This window comes from Nyctereutes procyonoides, unplaced genomic scaffold (assembly GCF_905146905.1).
Source record: "Nyctereutes procyonoides isolate TBG_1078 unplaced genomic scaffold, NYPRO_anot_genome, whole genome shotgun sequence".
NCBI classification, from domain to species: domain Eukaryota; kingdom Metazoa; phylum Chordata; class Mammalia; order Carnivora; family Canidae; genus Nyctereutes; species Nyctereutes procyonoides.
This window is the reverse complement of record NW_026575051.1, coordinates 2,575,977-2,595,223: the sequence shown is the minus strand read 5'-3', so window position 1 is coordinate 2,595,223 and position 19,247 is coordinate 2,575,977. Positions and strand designations below refer to the sequence as shown.

At 41.5% G+C, this 19,247-nt stretch overlaps 1 protein-coding gene across 1 annotated transcript; it reads left to right on the top strand.

The window, feature by feature from the left end:
* The first annotated feature begins 5,339 nt into the window (after positions 1-5,339).
* Positions 5,340-9,914, top strand: LOC129512799 (RLA class II histocompatibility antigen, DP alpha-1 chain). Its single transcript, XM_055330342.1, is given in 6 exon segments — positions 5,340-5,444; positions 8,453-8,696; positions 9,053-9,277; positions 9,472-9,531; positions 9,749-9,775; positions 9,778-9,914. Coding segments are annotated over 6 exon segments (798 nt in total).
* Positions 9,915-19,247: the final 9,333 nt, after the last annotated feature.

Sequence of the window (19,247 nt, the reverse complement as noted above, 5' to 3'; positions counted from 1 at the left end):
CTTGTTGAGTATCAGTTGACTGTAGATGTGTGGATTTATTTTTGGGCTTTCTATTATATTCCACTTGTTCTCCATATGCCTGCATTTATGCCAGTGTCATACTGTTTTGATCACTGTAGCATTGTAATATATTTTGAAATCAGGAAATGTGATGCTTTGTTTTTCTTGCTTAGGATTATTTTGATCATCCAGGGTCTTTTGTGATTCCATATGAATTTTAGAGTTGTCTTGCTCTATTTCCATAAAGAATACCATTGGGACTTTGAAAAGGACGACATGGAACCTGTAGATAACTTTGGGTAGTATGAACATTCCTCTAGTCCATGAACATGGATGTCTTTTCATTTATCTGTGTCTTCTTTGATTTCTTTTACCAGTGTTTTATAACTTCCAGTGTACAAATCTTTCACGTCTTTGGTTAAGTTTATTCCTAAGTATTTTATACTTTTGTTGTTATTGTGAGTGTGATTGTTTTCTTAGCTTCTATTTGGATAGCTCATCAGAAAGGTGACTGATGTTTTTATTTTGATTTCATATCCTGCAACTTTACTGGATTTGTTAAGTTCTAATAGTTTTTTGTCTAGTCTTCAGGGTTTTCTGTCTATACAAGCATGTTATCCACAAACAGGGATCATTCTACTTCTCATTTTCTGATTTGGATATCTTTTATGTCTTTTTCTTGCCTAATTGCTCTGGTTAGGACTTCCATAATTATGTTGAAAAGAAGAGCCAAGAGTGGGCATCCTTGGCTTGAACCAGATCTTGGAAAGCTCTCTGTTTTCCCCCATTGATAAGATGGGCTGTGGGCTTTTCATATATGACCTTTATTGTGTTGAGGCTAAGTTACCTCTATACTTATTTTGCTGAGAGTTTAATCATGAATGGATGTCAAATGCTTTTTCTGTGTCTATTGAGACAATGATGTATTGTTTTTCCCTTTCATCTTGTTAATGTGGTATATTGCATTGATTGATTTGCTTATGTTCAACTATTTTTGCATCCCAGGGGTAAATCCCACTTAGTCATGGTGTATAATTCCTTTAATATGCTGTTGAATTTGGTTTGCTTGTACTCTTTTGAGAATCTTGAATATATATTCCTTATGGACATTAGCCTGCAGTTTTCTTTTCTAAGGTTGTCTTTGTCTGATTTTGTTATCAGGGTAGTGCTGGCCAGCAAAGAATTGATTATACATTGCTAGCTGCCTGGAATCTAATGAGGAGTCCAAATTGTCTGTTGAAGGAGTCTTTAAATTAAAGCTTCTCTATGTGATTTAAAGTGTGTCATAAATGGAAAATCCAGAATGAATTTATCACACAACTCCCCAGACCACAGAAATGAGGGCGATGCTGCACAGTGGCAGAAGTGAAGGATGTTTGAAGAGTATGTCAACACAAGGCTCATCCCACCATTTCAGAGTTGAGCTCAGGGAGTCCAAGCTCCAGAGGAAGTTCCTTTTACTGCTCAGGAGCCTCTCTGAGTGGCTGTTAAGGGGCCTTAGCAGGCCCTCCTAACAGAAGGAGGAGGATATGAGGGGGTCTGACCATCATCTCTGTCACTGCAGAGATGACTAGGGTTGATTTGGGATGGTCTCGACAGAGTCTTTGTCCTTTCTCAGGGCTCCATGTGCCCCAACTTGAAGTTGTTCAACTGGTTGCTCAGGCAGGGGGGAGTGGAGCTAGCTTTGGGAGCTACCACACAAACCTCAGGGAGCCCTATACAATTTTTAGTCCACATGGGCTGTGCTAAGGCAGCACTTCATTTCTCTCAGATCTCCCCAGCCTGTCTTTTTGCTCTGTGCTCTGCCTCTCAGCCTCTGAGCCCCTGGACCCATCCAGTTTGGAGTCTGTGATATTTGTTTCCTACCTGCCCTGCCTGCTGTACTCCCCTACATGGAACTCCATGTCCTGTTCCACTAAGAGGTTTCCTCATCTGTTTTTCAATCAGGACACAGTTCTGTTAGTTCTAAATAATGGTTTCAATTTTTCTTTTTTAAAAGCAGTTGATTAAAAATTTTTTTTATATAGTCCCAGTCCCAATAGTTTATTTTTGCTTTAATTTCCCTTGCTCAGGAGACATATCTAGAAAAATGTTGCTATGACTGTTGGTGGGAATGCAAATTGGTGCAGCCATTGTGGAAAACATCATGGAGGTTCTCAAAAAGATTTTTTCTGTAAAAGATTTTATTTATTTATTCATGAGAGAGACACAGACTGAGAGAGAGGCAAAGGCATAGGCAGAGGGAGAAGCAGGCTCCTCGCAGGGAGCCTGATGCAGGATTCGATCCCGGATCCTGGGATCCTGACCTGGGCCGAAGGCAGGCGCCCAACTGCTGAGCCACCCAGGCGTCCCTCAAAAAGTTAAAAATAGAAATATCCTATGATCTAGTAATCACACTACTGAATATTTATCCCCAAAATATGAAACGAATTCAAAAGGATATATGCACCCCTATGTTTAATGCAGCCTCATTTATATTAGCCAGTTATGGAAGTAGCCCAAATGTCCTTTCAACAGAAGAATGGATAAAGAAGATGTGATTTATATATACAATGGGATGTTATTCAGCCATAAAAAAGAATGGAATTTTACCATTTGCAACAACATAGATGGAGCTAGGGAGTATAACACTAAATGAAATAAAATTAGTCAGTCAAAGACAAATACCATATAATTTCACTCATATTTGGAACTTAAGAAATAAAACAAATGAACAAAAGATAAAAAGAGGCCAACCAAGAAACAGACTCTTAGGTGTAGAGAACAAACTGGTGGTTACCAGGGGGCAAGTGGATGGGGGGATGGGTGAAATATGTCTGTTCCAGAACTCAGAATTAGTCCTGGTACTTGTAAAAGCAGTCATGCAATATGTGTGGTGTGTAACTTTTCCTCTCAGGGATTCTGTAGATCTCAGAGTAGAAAGGATATGGACTGAAGTCTCAGGGTTTTAATACCAGATAATGCATAATGCATGGAAGTAGGTGTACAACATAACACAAATTACGTGTCCTTTCTGGGCCACAGTTTCTTCATTTTTGAAACAGAGATGGTAAGCACCTGCACATCAGTAATTCTGTGAGGGTGAAATGGAAGCATCCACATAGAATGCTTTAGAAATGTTCAGGTCTGAGAGTTTTGAGTAGATCAATGAAGTTATCAAGAACCATCCTTTTTTTTTTTTAATTCAACATCTGTACATATTTTTGCTAACTTTTAAACACCAAATAGTCCTAACAAACTATACAGAGAGTTCCTGAAATTAGGTAAGTTTACTCCCCCAGAACATACAACCTAAGAAAGACAATAATAAACGAATATAATTTTGAACAAATATATTAAGTACTTAAATAAAGTGTTATGAATTGAATAAAAGCACATAAAATTAGGGACACCTGGGTGGCTCAGCGGTTGAGCGTCTGCCTTCGGCTCAGGGCATGATCCTGGAGACCCGGGATCGAGTGCTGCATCGGGCTCCCTGCGTGGAGCCTGCTTCTCCCTCTGCCTGTGTCTCTGCCTCTCTCTGTGTGCCTCTTGTGAATAAATAAAATATTTTTAAAAAAGCATATAAAATTATTTAATTTAGGTTTTCTATGAGGTACAGGGATGCATTATTGCAAAGTGGTCAGGCACAGGTTTAGGAAGCCCCTTTCTGCTACTACCAGACTTTTTTAAAAAAATCCATTGTGACTTATTTGCTCTCTGTAGAATGAAGATTATTATGTCATTGGTTTATTGGGAAATCTAATTGGGATGATACTCAGAATTTGTGACTCTCTTAAAGCCTTGTACAGAGTAAAAAAATCAAGAAATGTTAATTATTATAATGCAGGATTACTTTGGAACACAAGAAATTCTTTTTCCAAGGAATGTATTAGTTAACCAACAATATAAATTCTATAATTTTAGCAATAAATACCAGTGGAACTTTCTGCAGTTCCACACCCCTTTAGTGTAGTTTCAAACCCTCTGTAATAAAACAGCATATCAGAGAAAGATCTACCATCAGAATTAACGTAAAATGATTAAGGAGGGTGCCTGGGTGGCTCAGTAGGCTAAATGTCTGCCTTTGGCTCAGGTCATGATGCCAAGGTCCTTGGATGGAGCCCCAAAACAGGCTCCCTGCTCAGTGGGGAGCCTGCTTCTTCCTCTCCCTCTGCTGCTCCCCCTGCTTATGCTCTCTTTCTGTCAAATGAATAAATAAAATCTTTTAAAAACCCAACAAAATGCAACCTTTAATTAAAAAAAAAAGATACAGTGCCTCGCTGGCTCAGTCAGTAGAGCATGTGACTCTTGATCTCAAGCTTGTGAATTTGAGCCCTACATTGGGAATGGAGCCTACTGAAAAAACAACCAAGCAACAAACAACAGGAAGATGTAAATAAAAGAGACTTATATCACCAAGTTCTGTATAAGAAGAAATAAAAGAAAAAAAAAAGAAGAAATAAAAGAGTAATAATTAGAAATGAAATGATGAAGTGTTTTTTGCCATCTGTTTATTTGCCTGGGAACATCAAAGAATTCCTGTAAAATTACCAAAGGTATAAAATTGTAAATATAGTATCATTTGATAACAAATGAATTTCAACATAATACTAAGAATAAACATGAAGGGGCACCTAGGTGGCTCAAGTGGATTAAGGGTCCAACTCTTGATTTCAGCTTAGGTCATGATCTCAGGGGTGTGAGTTTGAGCCCCTAAATTGGGCTCCATGTTCAGCTGATGAGTCTGCTTGAGATTTTCTCCATCTGCCTCCCCCCTCCTATTATGTGTGCACCCACATTCTCTCTCTCTCTCTCAAATTAATCTTAAAAAAAAAGAATCAAGAAAGTTATCCATTCACAGAAGTTACTACTCATAAAAAAATACAAGATCAACTTCAATGCCTATTTCAAAACAATCTCATTAAGAGGAAGATGATTTAATTTTTTAAATTTTATGTAGGCTCCATGCCCAACGTGGGGTTCGAACTCATGACTCTGAGATTAAGAGTCACATGCTCCACCAACAGAGTCAGCCAGGAGAGGAGAAAGATGGTTACGATGTCTCTGTTGTAGTTTTTCTTCCCTTATTCCCAAATCCCACACAAGCTGGGACTTTCTGGGCTATGTCAGTCCTGACAGCTGTCCCACCTCCTCTTCCAGCGGTTCTATAATTTTCTTTCCCAGTCAGAGATGCCCCTTCCTTCTAACAGTATCTGGTTGGGTGAGCCCCATTGAGCTGTTTCACATCCACGCCTTCTCCCTCCGCGGGATAGGGAAATGAGCCCTGGACTCAGAGCTCCTCTCTGCACTGCTCTGCCTCTTTCTCTCCTCACTGCCCGGCTCGCAGTGGCCTGCAGATGCACCTGGAAGACATAAGGAGCCGGATCCAAGTCATGATCTTGCAAGCCATCGCCCTGGCTGCCCTGCTGAGCCCCCATGGAACTGGGGCCATTACGGTGAGTGTTCTGGTGGGGACTAGGAGATTTGTAGCCCGCAGGTACTGTTTTTCTCTCCTGTCTCTCTTCTTTCTTCTTTTTTCTCTTGTGTGAGGTCTTTTGCTTTTTGTTTTTCTGATGACAGTAAGAACCACCATGTATTGAACACTGACCGAGTGCCCAATCTCATTTCATTTTACAATGGTCTTTTCAGGAGGCTATTTGTTATTCTCATTCTTGAAATGAAAAGACTGAAACCTGGAGAGATGTCTCAGGAACCTCATGTCACAGTGCCAATGGGCGAAGAGTCATGGCTCTGTATTCTCTGGAGAGTGTCTGTCTCTGTCACTCTTAGGTTTCAGAAGTAAACTTCTTGCAATTGGAGTCTGCAATGCCTGTTTTTTATTTTCTCATGCTTCATTTGGTCCTCAGCCCTCTGCCTTATCCCTTCTGTCTCCTCACATCTCTAATCCTGCTCTCAGTGTGGACACTAGTGGCATCCTTACATCCACAACCAATGGTCACTTCTCTGTATACCTTACCTGTGTCACTAGTAATATTTGCAACATGACCACTTCCTCCTTCTTGGAATTTTACTCTTGTTATTTGTCTTTGAGGAACATACTTCCTTCTTGTTTTCTTCCTACTTGTTAGTCCTCCCTCTTTCAATGTCTTAAAAAAAAGACACCCAATGTGGGGCTCGAACTCACAATTCCGAGATCAAGAGTCCTGTGCTCTTCTGACTGAGTCAGTCAGGTGCCCCTAGCATCCTTTTTTTAAAAAATGTCAATGTTTGCTGGAGTGCAGGACCACACACTCTGACCCTGCTATGATGACTTTATATACTTCTTGGGTGACCCAATCCAAGTTTATTACTTCACTTACTATGAGGACGCCTAGTCTATGTCACTAGCACAGTCTAACCTGGCATCCATCCGTTATTTCAACTGCTCTCAAATTGACTCTGCTTTATCCCCCAGAAATTCAAACTAATTATGTCCCCAAAAGAACATTTTATCTTCTCTCACTTCATTGTCCTTCATTACTTTTTCCATCACTGATGCCACAATTCTCCACATTGCCTGGGTATTCTGGGTTCCTTCATATCCCTACTTCTACCATGGCACTAACTGATGTCTGTGGCTTCTCATCTCTTCACTGCTACTCAAGCCCATCCTCCCTTCTCCTTACCCCAGGTTACTGCCCTATCCACACCCTCATCACTTGCCACTGGCCTACTGAAGCATCCTACTGGTCTCTTTGCAAAAAGCCTCTTCCAATTCATCTTCCCTAACAGCTGCCACCTTCAAGTACAAATCTGATCATGTTAGCTATCCTCTTGATTGAGATCCTTTAATGATTTTCCCGGAGCCACGGTTCAAATTCAAACACCTGCAATTAGCACACAAAGCATGTCCCAGCGTGGCTCCTCCACATCCTCTCAGCTCTAGTCAAATCCAAGGATTCTTAGTCCTCCAGAAAGTCCCATGGCTATCTGCTCCTACATCCCCTGCTAGAGATGCCACCTCCTTCTTTTTCTGCACTGCTAACGTCATATAAAGAACATCTCTAGGAAGCCTTACTTCAATCTCATTTTAATTCTCTCCTTTTGGTCCCAGATAGCATCTGTGTACACCTTATGATAACGCGATAGCGATAAATTCACATGTATACTAATTGTCTTTTCTTTGCCCTCTTGTTCTTTGGATTTTAAGTAGCTTGAGGACAAGGACCATGTCTTCTGAGTTATATCGCGAGTGCCTGGAGAATGAAAGTTCACAATAAAGGGTTTTTTGATTGAATGAAAATGAACATCTGTAAGCGTATAATTTGCTTCACAATGCACAGGCCTTTAGTTTTAAGAATTCGCAAAAACCATAAAAATGAGATACCATGAGGTGAACAAGCTACATAGGTATAGCCAAGTCTATACTCAGGTTTTTTTCTTTTTTCTTTTTCTCTCATCTTTTCTGTAAGCGAGTGATTTTCTAGCCACTGGATTCAGTGGAAGTCCCCAAGCATTTGTGTGAGACAATGAATCCTGTTAGTAGAAGCGTCCAAGGAGAGGGTAGGTTCTGCATGTGTTAGAGCTGCAGGGCGAATCTGATTAGGTAGTTGGAGTAGCAAGCCTCAGAGTTACTTCCTTTCCTTTTCTCGGCCCCAAACTCCCTCATTTTTATTGTTTTACTGTAATACTAATAGGTTTTTTTCGTTGTCAATCTTTTGCTCCTTCTTACACGTCAGTAAAACTAAGATTCTATCCCATAGGCATTTTGAACACATTTATTTCCAGTGGTAACTACCTTTAAAAACACAAAGTAACAAAAAATTGTGAATGTTGTGTGAAGGATAATACTTTAAAATTTAATATGCTTTAAATGAAGGTGTTGTGGGCAAAATTACATAATCCACCATTTTTATTCTAAGGCTAAAAAAGTAACTGGAAGTCTATAAATGGCACCAAGACTGGGGACATCTTTTCATTTCTTTCACAATTAAAAAAAACTTCCACTCTGAAAGATTTTTATTCCACTCTCTCCTCTCTCCCAACCCACTATGTGGCTTTATCACTCATTTTATATGTTTGGTCCCACAAGGATTCTGAGATATTGTGCATGTGGGTGGGGAGGATGATTCAATCCTTGCTTCTACGAGGAGTTGTGCTACCTTGGGCTGGTTACTTAACCTCTGGAGCTGCCTAACATGCAAAAGAATGCTTTACATGGAGGTGTGAAGATGCAAAGAATAAATTAAACATGTAGTAAGTCCTCCATAAATATTACCTTATTATTGGGTTCAGTGTGATTATTATTGTACTGGAGTGATGGATGCCTAAGTTTTCAGGAACAAGGGAAACAACCTGAATTTTCAGTAAGTAATTTCTCTCATTGTTTCTTCCCATTTCTTTTCTTTTATTTTGCATTTCTCAGTTGCTGTGTTATTCGTCCATGTTATTACTGTTGGCTCTTGTATTCTGTTGACTTTCCTGAATAATCACCTGTTCTCCAATCTTGCTGCTTCTTCTCCATGCAGAGGGCCATGTGTCAATGTATGTCTGGTTTGCCCAGACACACAGACCTTCTGGGGAGTATGTGTTTGAGTTTGATGAGGATGAACAGTTCTATGTGGACCTGGATAAGAAGGAGACTGTCTGGTGTCTGCCAGGGTTTATTCACGCCTTCGACTTTGATGCTTGGAGGGGTATTGCTGACATCATCATGGCAAAGAAGAACTTGAACACCCTGATCCAACAGTCCAACCACACTAGGGTCACAAATAGTACTGCTTCCTCTTGCTCAGTTTTCTACCACCCAGTTGCAGAGATGGGAGAGCCCCTCTAATGAATAGAGAATGGGAGGCTCAGGAAACTCTTCTCATGAGTGAGTAATATTCAGTCCACAAAGCTGGGTGCCTAAGTCATTAAAGGAGGAATTTTCTTCTCATTCAAGAACAAGGTTGGGCTGGAGGAGGCCAGTTGGGAGCGTAAGAAGCTATGAGTTTGATGTGGGAGGCATGGGGGGGGGGTCGGCATGAGAGAGGTGGCCCCTAACCTGGAGAATATAGGGGCTAGGATGGTGGGGACCTTTGAGATTTAGCCAAAGGCAGCAGACTTACCAGGTCCTGCCCCTTCTCAGAGCCACCTGAGGTGACCATGTTTCCCAAGGAGCCTGTGGAGCTAGGACAGCCCAACACCCTCATTTGCCACGTGGACAAGTTCTTCCCACCTGTGCTCAATGTCACATGGCTGCACAATGGGCAGATGGTCACTGAAGGTGTAGCTGAGACCATCTTCCTGCCCAGCACCGGATTTAGATTCCACAAGTTCCACTACCTGACCTTCCTTCCCACGGCTGAAGACGGCTATGTCAAGGTTTTTTTTTTTTTTTTTAATTTATTTATTCATGAGAGACAGAGTGAGAGGCACAGACATAGGCAGAGGGAGAAGCAGGCTCCATGCAGGGAGCCGGATGTGCGACTTGATCCCGGGTCTCCAGGATCACGCCCTGGGCCAAAGGCAGCACCAAATTGCTGAGCCATCCGGGCTGCCCTGAAGACGTCTATGACTGCAAGGTGGAGCACTGGGGCCTGGACCAGCCACTCCTTCGGCACTGGGGTATGGAACTCCCGCCCTTTGCCCACGCTGTCCTGACAACCATCTTTATTTCCAGGATCCATCTCTCTGCAGCATCTGCTTTCCTTAGTCTCATGTGTTTTATTGTCACTTTATCCAAACCTCACTGGTGATCTCATGGTTTCTAACCCTTCATACCCCTACATCTGAAGCCACCTCCTGCCCTCTGCACCTTCTAACTCTTTCCTTTGTGCCCCAGAGGCCCAGGAACTGATCCAGGTGCCTAAGAGAGAGAGACTGTGGTCTGTGCCCTGGGCCTGGTAACAGGCATGGCAGGTATCATCACTGGCGCCATTGTCCTGAAGACCAGGAGGCCTGAAAGCATTGCCAGAGGCCCCCGGGAGTCATCCCAGAGCTGGTACTAAGGACACAGTGCAAAGGAAGAGACAGCATGGTATGGGTGGTAGATGAGAAAGAGAAGAACTTCGACATGAGTTCTTGAGTACTTTGCATTTCAAAATCACCGAACTAGAGGAAAACAATACAATGATAATGAGCATCAGTTGAGGTGCTTACTATTTACTAGGCACCATTCTATACATTTCTTAGGTGTTGGACTGGCTGAGAGACAGGGGCACCCAAAATGGCGGACATCTCAAATTGGGTCAAAATGGCTGATCTTCCCGCCAAAGCGGTCATGACCACCACATCATCTCCAGTAAATCGAAGCCTAGACAAGAAACTGAAACTTTCCATCCAGGACTTTCCAGCCAGGGACCACCCCCCATTGTCTGTACTATCCCACCCCCAGTAAATCACCTAGGGACACGGTGTTCCCTTGCCTAATTTGGCAAGGGACCCACCCGGATCCAGACCTGGAACCAATAAGGCTTAAAACCCCCCACACTCCCCAACTTCCCTGACTCGGGCCACCTCTCCAAGTCACGGAACCTCCCCCGGGAGCGCTCCCCATTAAAGCACTCTCAAACCTACTGCCCGGCTCTGCCGTTTTATTTTTCCGCCATTCATTTGGAAAAAAACCTAAAATTAGGTATTCACTTACTTATTTTTGGAAGTTGATACAGAGGGGGAAGCTTCCCCATGATACAGAGGGGGAAGCAGACATGAAGAAGAGTGAAGAAGTGTGAAGAGTGAAGGAATCTGTCCAAGGCCACACAACTTGAAAGGCAGAGTCTGGATTTGAACTCAAATATTGGGGCTCCAGAGGCTCAGTCTTATCTAATATGCAGCCATTTTATCTCTCCCTGGCAATCTTCATAACCCTTGGTTTTCTTCAACAGAAGAAACTATGACAACATAGTGATGTCTAGAACCTCCAATATTAGATTAAACATTTATAATTATAAAAGTTATCCTACCTTTTGCAAAGGGAATGCATTTAATTTCTCCATAAATATATTTGCTATAGGTTTTTGGTTTATAATATTTACCATGTGGTAAAATTGATCAAATTGTTTATGCAATTATTGAATTCAGTTGAAATTAATATAAATGTTCTTTTTTGGTTTACTGATTTTTAGGGTCATATTATTGATTTTCTTACCTTGAAACTTCACTGCATTCCTAGGTATTTTGTGGTCCCAGCCTAATGATGGTGATGCAATCAGCTAGGAATGCCTGGGGGTACTCACCTGGGTCCCTATTATTTGTGGTGAGCTCCCACAGACACTTCTCAGACAGGAGCCAATGTTAGGGCCCAACTGGCCCTTGTGGTTCTTATGACTGCAGTTCATTCCTTAGCAACAACCATCAGGGAAATTTGAAATAAACAAGATTTATTAATTTATTACCCACAGCCCTGGGGGGTACAGGGCATGCCCAGAGCTACACAGTGAAGTTGTGAGGGGCAGGAGAGACCTGGGGATCTGCCATCATTGGGGTTGAGAAAGAGTTGCCTCGGAATTCATGAGGTCACTCTTTTTTGGTGAATTTAAAACATAAGAGCTGGAATTAAAAGCATAGGAAGGGAAAAGCAGGGTCACTCAAGGGGTCTGTTATCTAGGTCACCCAAGGCTTTCTAAAAGGGGGCAGGGTGCGTGGGGGCAGGGTGCAGCCTGACTTTATCTAGTTGTATATCAGGCAATATGTATCTTTTGATAGATATCTTTGAAATAAATACCCCGGCAATCAAAAGCTTAATGTCAGGCACTTACATTACAATAAAATAAGCTAATGGTCAGGCTCTCACACTATCCTAGTATTAGTAATCTTATTTGATTGAAATGAATCATGCTTGTAATACATTGTTGGATTCAGTGACATGACTGACATTAATCTATATCCTTAGCTGGCTCTGAAAATAAAGATGCACCAGCCTCATAAGATGATTTGGAAGACTTTTGTTCCTGTGTTCTAAAATGACATGTATAAGAGAAGAACGACTTGTATTTGAAATGTCCTAGCTGCCACATTTGGACAGGGGCTGTTGGGAAGGTGTTCTTTGCTTCCCAAGCTGGTGTCTTTGATGCTTATGACTCTCTCTCTTTTTTTTTTTTTTAAGATTTTATTTATTTATTCATGAAAGACACACAGAGAGAGGCAGAGACACAGGCAGAGGGAGAAGCAGGCTCCATGCAGGGAGCCTGATGTGGGACTCAATCCCGGACCCCAGGGTCATGACCTGAGCCAAAAGCAGATGCTGAACCGCTGAGCCACCCAGGTGCACCCAATTTAGACTTCAGTTGCATTATGGCCAAAGAACATCTGTGATAATTAATTTGAACACACTGAGGCCTTCTTTGTGCCTTAATAAATGTTATTTTTATAAATGTGCCATGTGTGCTCAAAAACGTGCATATTGTTGGTTGTGAATATCTCCATGTAGTTATTTGAGCCTTTTTGAGCCTTATGCTTGTATTATTTAGATCTTCTATATCTTTATTTTCTTTTTGCTTCTGCTCTTAGTTTTTTTTTTTTTAGTTTTTTTTAGTTTTTTTTTTTTAAAGATTTTATTTATTTATTCATGACCGACACAGAGAGAGAGAGGCAGAGACACAGGCAGAGGGAGAAGCAGGCTCCATGCAGGGAGCCCGAGGTGGGACTCAATCCCGGGTCTCCAGGATCACACCCCTGAAGGCGGCACTAAACCACTGGGCCACCAGGGCTGCTCCTGCTCTTAGTTTTTGAGGATATGTTAAAATCTGCACTTTAATTTTAAGATTTTCAATTGTTAGAGTCCTTCTCTGCATATTTCTGTCATTTGTTGTTCTTGTATTTTAAGGTTTTATTTTCAGGGGGATATATGTTCGTGTTCATTATAGTTTCTTGCTCTAGTTTTTTCACTTGCCTTTAATTTTTTTTTTTTTTTGGCAGATGTGAAATTTGTTATGTCAGTTATCTTTGCTTACCTGCCTCAAATCTCTTTTTCCATTATTTGGTTTTCAACCTTTTGATATTCATTTATGCTACCTGATCTTATTAGACTGTGTTGAAGATATAATCTGAGAGTCACTTCTTTTTAATTAATTGTTTAGCTCATTTGATTTATTGCAATTATTATTAGATTAAAAATGTACTATCATATTAAAATCCTTTATTTAATATACTTTATTCTTGTTCATTTTTCTCATCTCTCAGTTCCTAAAGGCTAGGCCAAATTCTGTTACTTTAACAGTTGTATTTTCTAATTATACTCATAAAATAGCTTAATGCTCTTAATTACTTTGATTAAAAAACACTGATAGATCCCTCTATTTATCCTGCCCTGCAAAAAGAGACAAGAACTTTGTAATACTTTCATTTCTCCTATTATCACTACCTAGCACCTCCATTATGTTAATACTAACTACATTTTTAGTTTTGGTTTGTTTTAAAGCTATTTTTTGAAAAAGATTTTATTTATTTATTCATGAGAGAGAGAGAGGGAGAGAGAGAGAGGCAGAGGGAGAAGCAGGCTCCGTGCAGGGAACCCAACGTGGGACTTGATCCCGTATCTCCAGGATCAGGCCCTGGGCTGAAGGCGGCGCTAAACCGCTGAGCCACCGGGACTGCCGGAGTTTTGGTTTGTTTTAAATACATTTTTCTTATTTAAAAAAATTCAGCCTCTGCTTTTTAATATTTTTTAAATTCAGCCTCTGCTTCAGCCTCTATTAAGTTTAATAATAAACTTAAAAAATTATTTGATCTTTCTTTTATTCCACATCTCTCTTAGATGTGTCTCTGTTTTTTTAAGGGGTGCTTTTCAAAAAAATTTTTAGAAGTGGTTTTTTGAATAGTAAAGCATCTAAGGTTGAAATGTTTGAGACTATTCATGTTGTATTAAAATGACCATTTGTTGTGGTATACATTTTGGGATTGAAAGTTCTTTTTCTTCAATTCTATGCAAGTAACATTCCATTGGCATTAAGTGCTGCTGTTGATAGGAATGATGTCAGTTTGTTTTTTTCTAGATGGATCTGCTCTTGTTCTTTTATAGGTGGAACTGCTCTCTCTGCAAGTGTTGAGAATTTTCTTTTTGTCTTTGACATTCTTACAATTTTCTTTCTTTTTTTAAATTTTTATTTATTTATGATAGTCAGAGAGAGAGAGAGAGAGAGAGGCAGAGACATAGGCAGAGGGAGAAGCAGGCTCCATGCAGGGAGCCCAACGTGGGATTCGATTCCGGGTCTCCAGGATCGCGCCCTGGGCCAAAGGCAGGTGCCAAACCGCTGCGCCCCCCAGGGATCCCTCTTACAATTTTCTTATAATGCATCTAGACATGTGTGCTTTTTAAAGAGAGATGTTTTTTTAAAAATTGATTTGTCATCAATGCACTATGTCAAACAGTCATTCCATCTTTCTTTAAAGCCTAGCAATCTGGGATCCCTGGGTGGCGCAGCGGTTTGGCGCCTGCCTTTGGCCCAGGGCGCGATCCTGGAGACCCGGGATCGAATCCCACGTCAGGCTCCCGGTGCATGGAGCCTGCTTCTTCCTCTGCCTATGTCTCTGCCTCTCTTTCTCTCTGTGTGACTATCATAAATAAATAAAAAAATTTAAAAAAAAAAATTTAAAAAAAAAAAAAAAAAAAAAAAAGCCTAGCAATCTATTCTTTGTTTCAGACATTTCATCTCCTTTTACTATTTTCACCACTTTCTAGGTATCTAATTATCAGGATGTCAGGATGTCAGTTTTGATCCTTTATATCTTATCATTTTTCTTTTGTTTAATCTTTCATTGTTTAATCTTTCGTATACTGCCCTTGAGAGCATTTCTCAGTCTGAGCTCTTGTTTATTAATTATTCTTCAGTTGCAGGAGTCCCACTAGTTTCATCTAAATATTCTTTATTCCAAACATTATTAAAGCTCATTATTTCTACTTGATTGATTGGTTTCTTGTTTTTGCCTCAAATTACCAATATCCTTCTTTGCCTCTCCTTTTAAACCATTTTACTGTGAACTAGCAGACATATGTAAGAAATACACAAAACATTAATGTACAGCCAATGATTATCAAGTGAACACCCATGTAACTAGTACCTAGGTCAAGGAAAAGAACATTGCTAACACCCCAGAGGCCCTCTTTAGGGATAATTTGTAAACCTTTTAGGAGCTAGAAGCTCCTTTTACCCACAAGACCTAGCATACTTCCTTACACATAGTAGGTTCTCAATACATGTGTCTAGCATAAGTGAGTAATATATCATTTATTTAATGTCTACTTATGGAATACTTTCTACCTCCACAGAGTCCAACTCTTTTGAAATTATCCATGTGATTTTTTTTTAAGATTTTTTATTTAGTTATTCATAGAGACACAGGTAGAGAGAGAGAGGCAGAGACACAGGCAGAGGGAGAAGCAGGCACTACGCAGGGAGCCTGACGTGGGACTCGATCCCGGGTCTCCAGGATCACACCCTGGGCTGCAGGCGGCGCTAAACCGCTGCACCAACGGGGCTGCCCTATCCATGTGATTTGCTTTGGATAATGAAATGTGAGAGGTGATTCACTATTTCCAAGAGGGATCATTAAGAGCCATTGTATGATTCAGTAGGGTCCTTCACTCTGCTTGGGAAATTATGGGAACAGGTGTCAAAGATCTGTCAGCCTTGCTCCCTGAGTAACTATAATTAGCAGAGCTATCTTGCTGACACACTGGACATGCAACATGAGTGAAAGCTAGACATCACACGATTTGTGCATCAGTACTTCCTATCTCATTTTTATTATATAAAATGCAAGAGGGTTCCTGGATGGCTCAGTTGGTTGAGTGTCTGACTCTTGATCTCAGCTCAGATCTTGATCTCAGGGTTATGAGTTCAAGCCTACACTGGCTCCATGCCCAGCACAGAGTCTACTTAAAAAAAATGCAAGAAAGAGAAGTGTTCAAAGAAACTTCAAAGAAGCAGAGAGGCAGGAGTGTTAGAAGAATGGTTCATCACCTAACCAAGGGAGCAGAAATTTCAGGAAGGAGTTAGTAATTAATGATGTTAGATGTTTATAATCTGGCAACTAAGGTAAATATCCACCGGGCCAGAGTTATTGGTGCCCCTTTATTTTTTTTTTAATTTTTTTTTATTTATTTACAATAGTCATACAGAGAGAGAGAGAGGCAGAGCCAGAAGCAGGCTCCATGCACCGGGAGCCTGACGTGGGATTCGATCCCGGGTCTCCAGGATCGCGCCCTGGGCCAAAGGCAGGCGCTAAACCGCTGCGCCACCCAGGGATCCCATTGGTGCCCCTTTAAAGAGCAGCTTTATATACTGTGCCTAATTCCTACCTCTGTTGACTCTCATTATCTAGCTGCTGGGCCTCACTGTCTCAGGAGTTTCAGAGCACTGTGGAGAGCAGGAGAGCAAAATGATATCTCCTTAGGGTGCCCTTGGACTTCTTACTGATTCTTCTCTGGGAGTAGCAACATCTGCTGGGAAGACCAGCTCCTGAGGACCCAGTGAAAGAAAAAAAGAGGCAGGTGTAAAGGACTAGAGCATGTAATGCTAACCCAAGAGTCCCAACCCCACTGTGTTTATCCTACTGCAGGTGACAACCCATATGTGACAGAAGAGGACATAGGGGAATCCCCAGCATCAGATCTATTTTAAAGCTCCAGTGCCTTTGAATCTCTGTGCTCCTCAACACCAATGATTGATGTCCCCAAAGACCTCTCCAATTCCTTCCTGTCTGTGATCCTACTAGTAGTTAGCACCTGCAAAGGGCCTGGTACATAGGAAGTACTTAATAAATGTTGAAATTTGATGTATGGTGACAATTTGGTCCCCACACTGGATGGTCTATAGGCCCTGGTTTCTTCTGTGACTCCTCTCTACAGAGTATCCTTTCTGAGTAATCCCAAGGACCAATAAATACCGTGTGTGCTAGACATCTCTGGTGCCTTCTTTGTGACTCCAGGGCCTTTTCTCTATCTTCAATTCCCTAGGAGCACATATCCTGGACCTGTAATGTGGATATAGTTACTGCAGTATCTGAGCCTGCCAGGTCTAGATAATGTTTGCTCTGCTCCCCAAGTACCCCAAGTTAGGGTACTTCCCTAACCTATAGCATGGGGTATAAGGCATAAAGATGGTGTACTGTGGGGTTGATTTACTCTAAACGATTCATATCATCTTCTCCATCCTGTTGCTAGCCTCCTTTGTCCACTCCCCTTTTATTTCACCCAGAACCCTGGCCACTTCTGGACTCTGACCCAAGGGTTCCTCTCCTCTTCCAGGCAGCAGAAAAGATCCATCTTCCAGAAGACACACTGTTTTGCAGGAGTTTCCCATAGTGATGATAAGCCTTTACTGACTTACTGTCTTCTTTTATACCACATTGTATTGTACTCTACCCACTAGTCTTCTGATACACCTGCCCCATCCTGCCAGGCTTTACTTTATTCCCCCCATATTTTTTCAGGGGCATCTGTAACCATCTTTGCAGATCACAGGATGTTAGCCAGTTTATGGATGTCTGAATTCCAATTGTCAATTAAGGTCGTGTCTCCCACAGGGTTCCTGGGCCTGGAGCAAAGTATGGGGCTATGGATAAATATGTTTCAGATGGAGAATTTTAACATAAACTGCTCACCATTCTATTATGTATGGTCTTGGTGGTGAATTGAAACTAGAAATTAAGAGGTGCTATGAGGATTTGATACAGAAAACTAGAAGTTATAATATTAAAGTATGCATAAGGGGCAGCTTAAGGAGAATGCCACTTCCTGTTTCTTGCTTCCTCTCTGGCCCTATCCTACTGTGCTGGATGTGGAAGTTCCAGACATGGGAAGGTGGGGGGATGGTTAGCTTCAGTATGTAACCTATGGGCTTTAACCATAGCTTGTCTTTATCACTCTCTTCTGCTGCTCTGGCCATCACTGGTTCCTCACTGGTTCCAGTGAGGGTTCCTGCCTGGTTCTGTGCAAGGGGCCCCTACCTGGAGCACTGATTCTACAGAGTCATCTTCAGTTCTTGGACAATGCAGGCTAACCATAATTTCCCCTTTCTGATTTCTGATGGGTGTTGACATGTCATTTTGATGACCTCTTTTTGAGAACCTTGTCCCTCCCAAATCACTCCAGACCACCAGGTACCATTGTCCCCATCACAGGCACACCCTGATCTTCTTCTCTTTCTGGTGAGAATAGTAGCCCTTGCACGATGTCAGGGCCCCAAAGTCTTTCTCAGACTTTCTCTTTTCCCACATGGAAAACCCCCTAAGTTCATTCCCCTGAATTGGATCCTTTAATGGCAGCAGCTCTGCACTTACCTGGCGTGTCTCTGCTCTGAATCAAAGGGGAGCTCAGCATCACTAAGGACATCATGAGAGCTGCCATTCCTGGGACCCCAGTGATCCTCAGGACCACTATCTTGGAGCCTGGGAAAGGCTCTCACTCAATGGGCCCCACTCCTAAAATATATTAATATATTAATTTATATACTATATACTATAATATTAAAATATTAGAGACAATGAGCCTGGACAGCCTCCCATATCCCCTGGGTGTGGCCGCATTCTGAGAAAGGAACCAATTAGTAGGAATTGTCACCAGACAGAAATTTGGTATAAAGCACATGATTCTGGGATCCCTGGGTGGCACAGCAGTTTAGCGCCTGCCTTTGGCCCAGGGCGCAATCCTGGAGTCCTGGGATCAAGTCCCACATCGGGCTCCCTGCATGGAGCCTGCTTCTCCCTCTGCCTGTGTCTCTGCCTCTCTCTCTCTCTCTCTATCATAAATAAACAAAGTCTTAAAAAAAAGAAAAAAAATAAAGCACATGATTCTTTAAGGTGTTAAGATTCATCGAAAACAGTATAATGAAAGGGATCTTCATTTTGAGCAACTGGGTGAGCTAAAAGTCTTGATTGTTTATATATTTTCCTCCCTAGGAGCAGATCGTAAGGAATGTCATTCCCTTTCCATGGAGAATGCCACCCCCCTTGCATGGACATGTTCTGGGACAGAGCAAGTTCTAAGCAGGGTGTTGAAAATCTAGGGGGATCAGACTCCCTACCTTTAACCTTTGGGGTCCATACTTTCTTTGCATTTTAATATTTTTTGGAGGATGTGGAATTTTTAAACATCAAATATAGTTCTCACAATATATTGTGAGAACTAATTTACAGGTGATTCCAGATATGTGTTCCTGATTTTTTTTTTTTTAACCCACTGTGACTAGTTTCCTCTCATGTAGAATGGAGATTACTATGGAGTGAATGTCATTGGTTTATTGGGAAATCTAATTGGGATAATACTCAGTATTTGTATAGCTCTTAAGACAGAGTCTTGCACATAGTAAGGAATCAAGAAATGTCCATTATTATATTGCAAG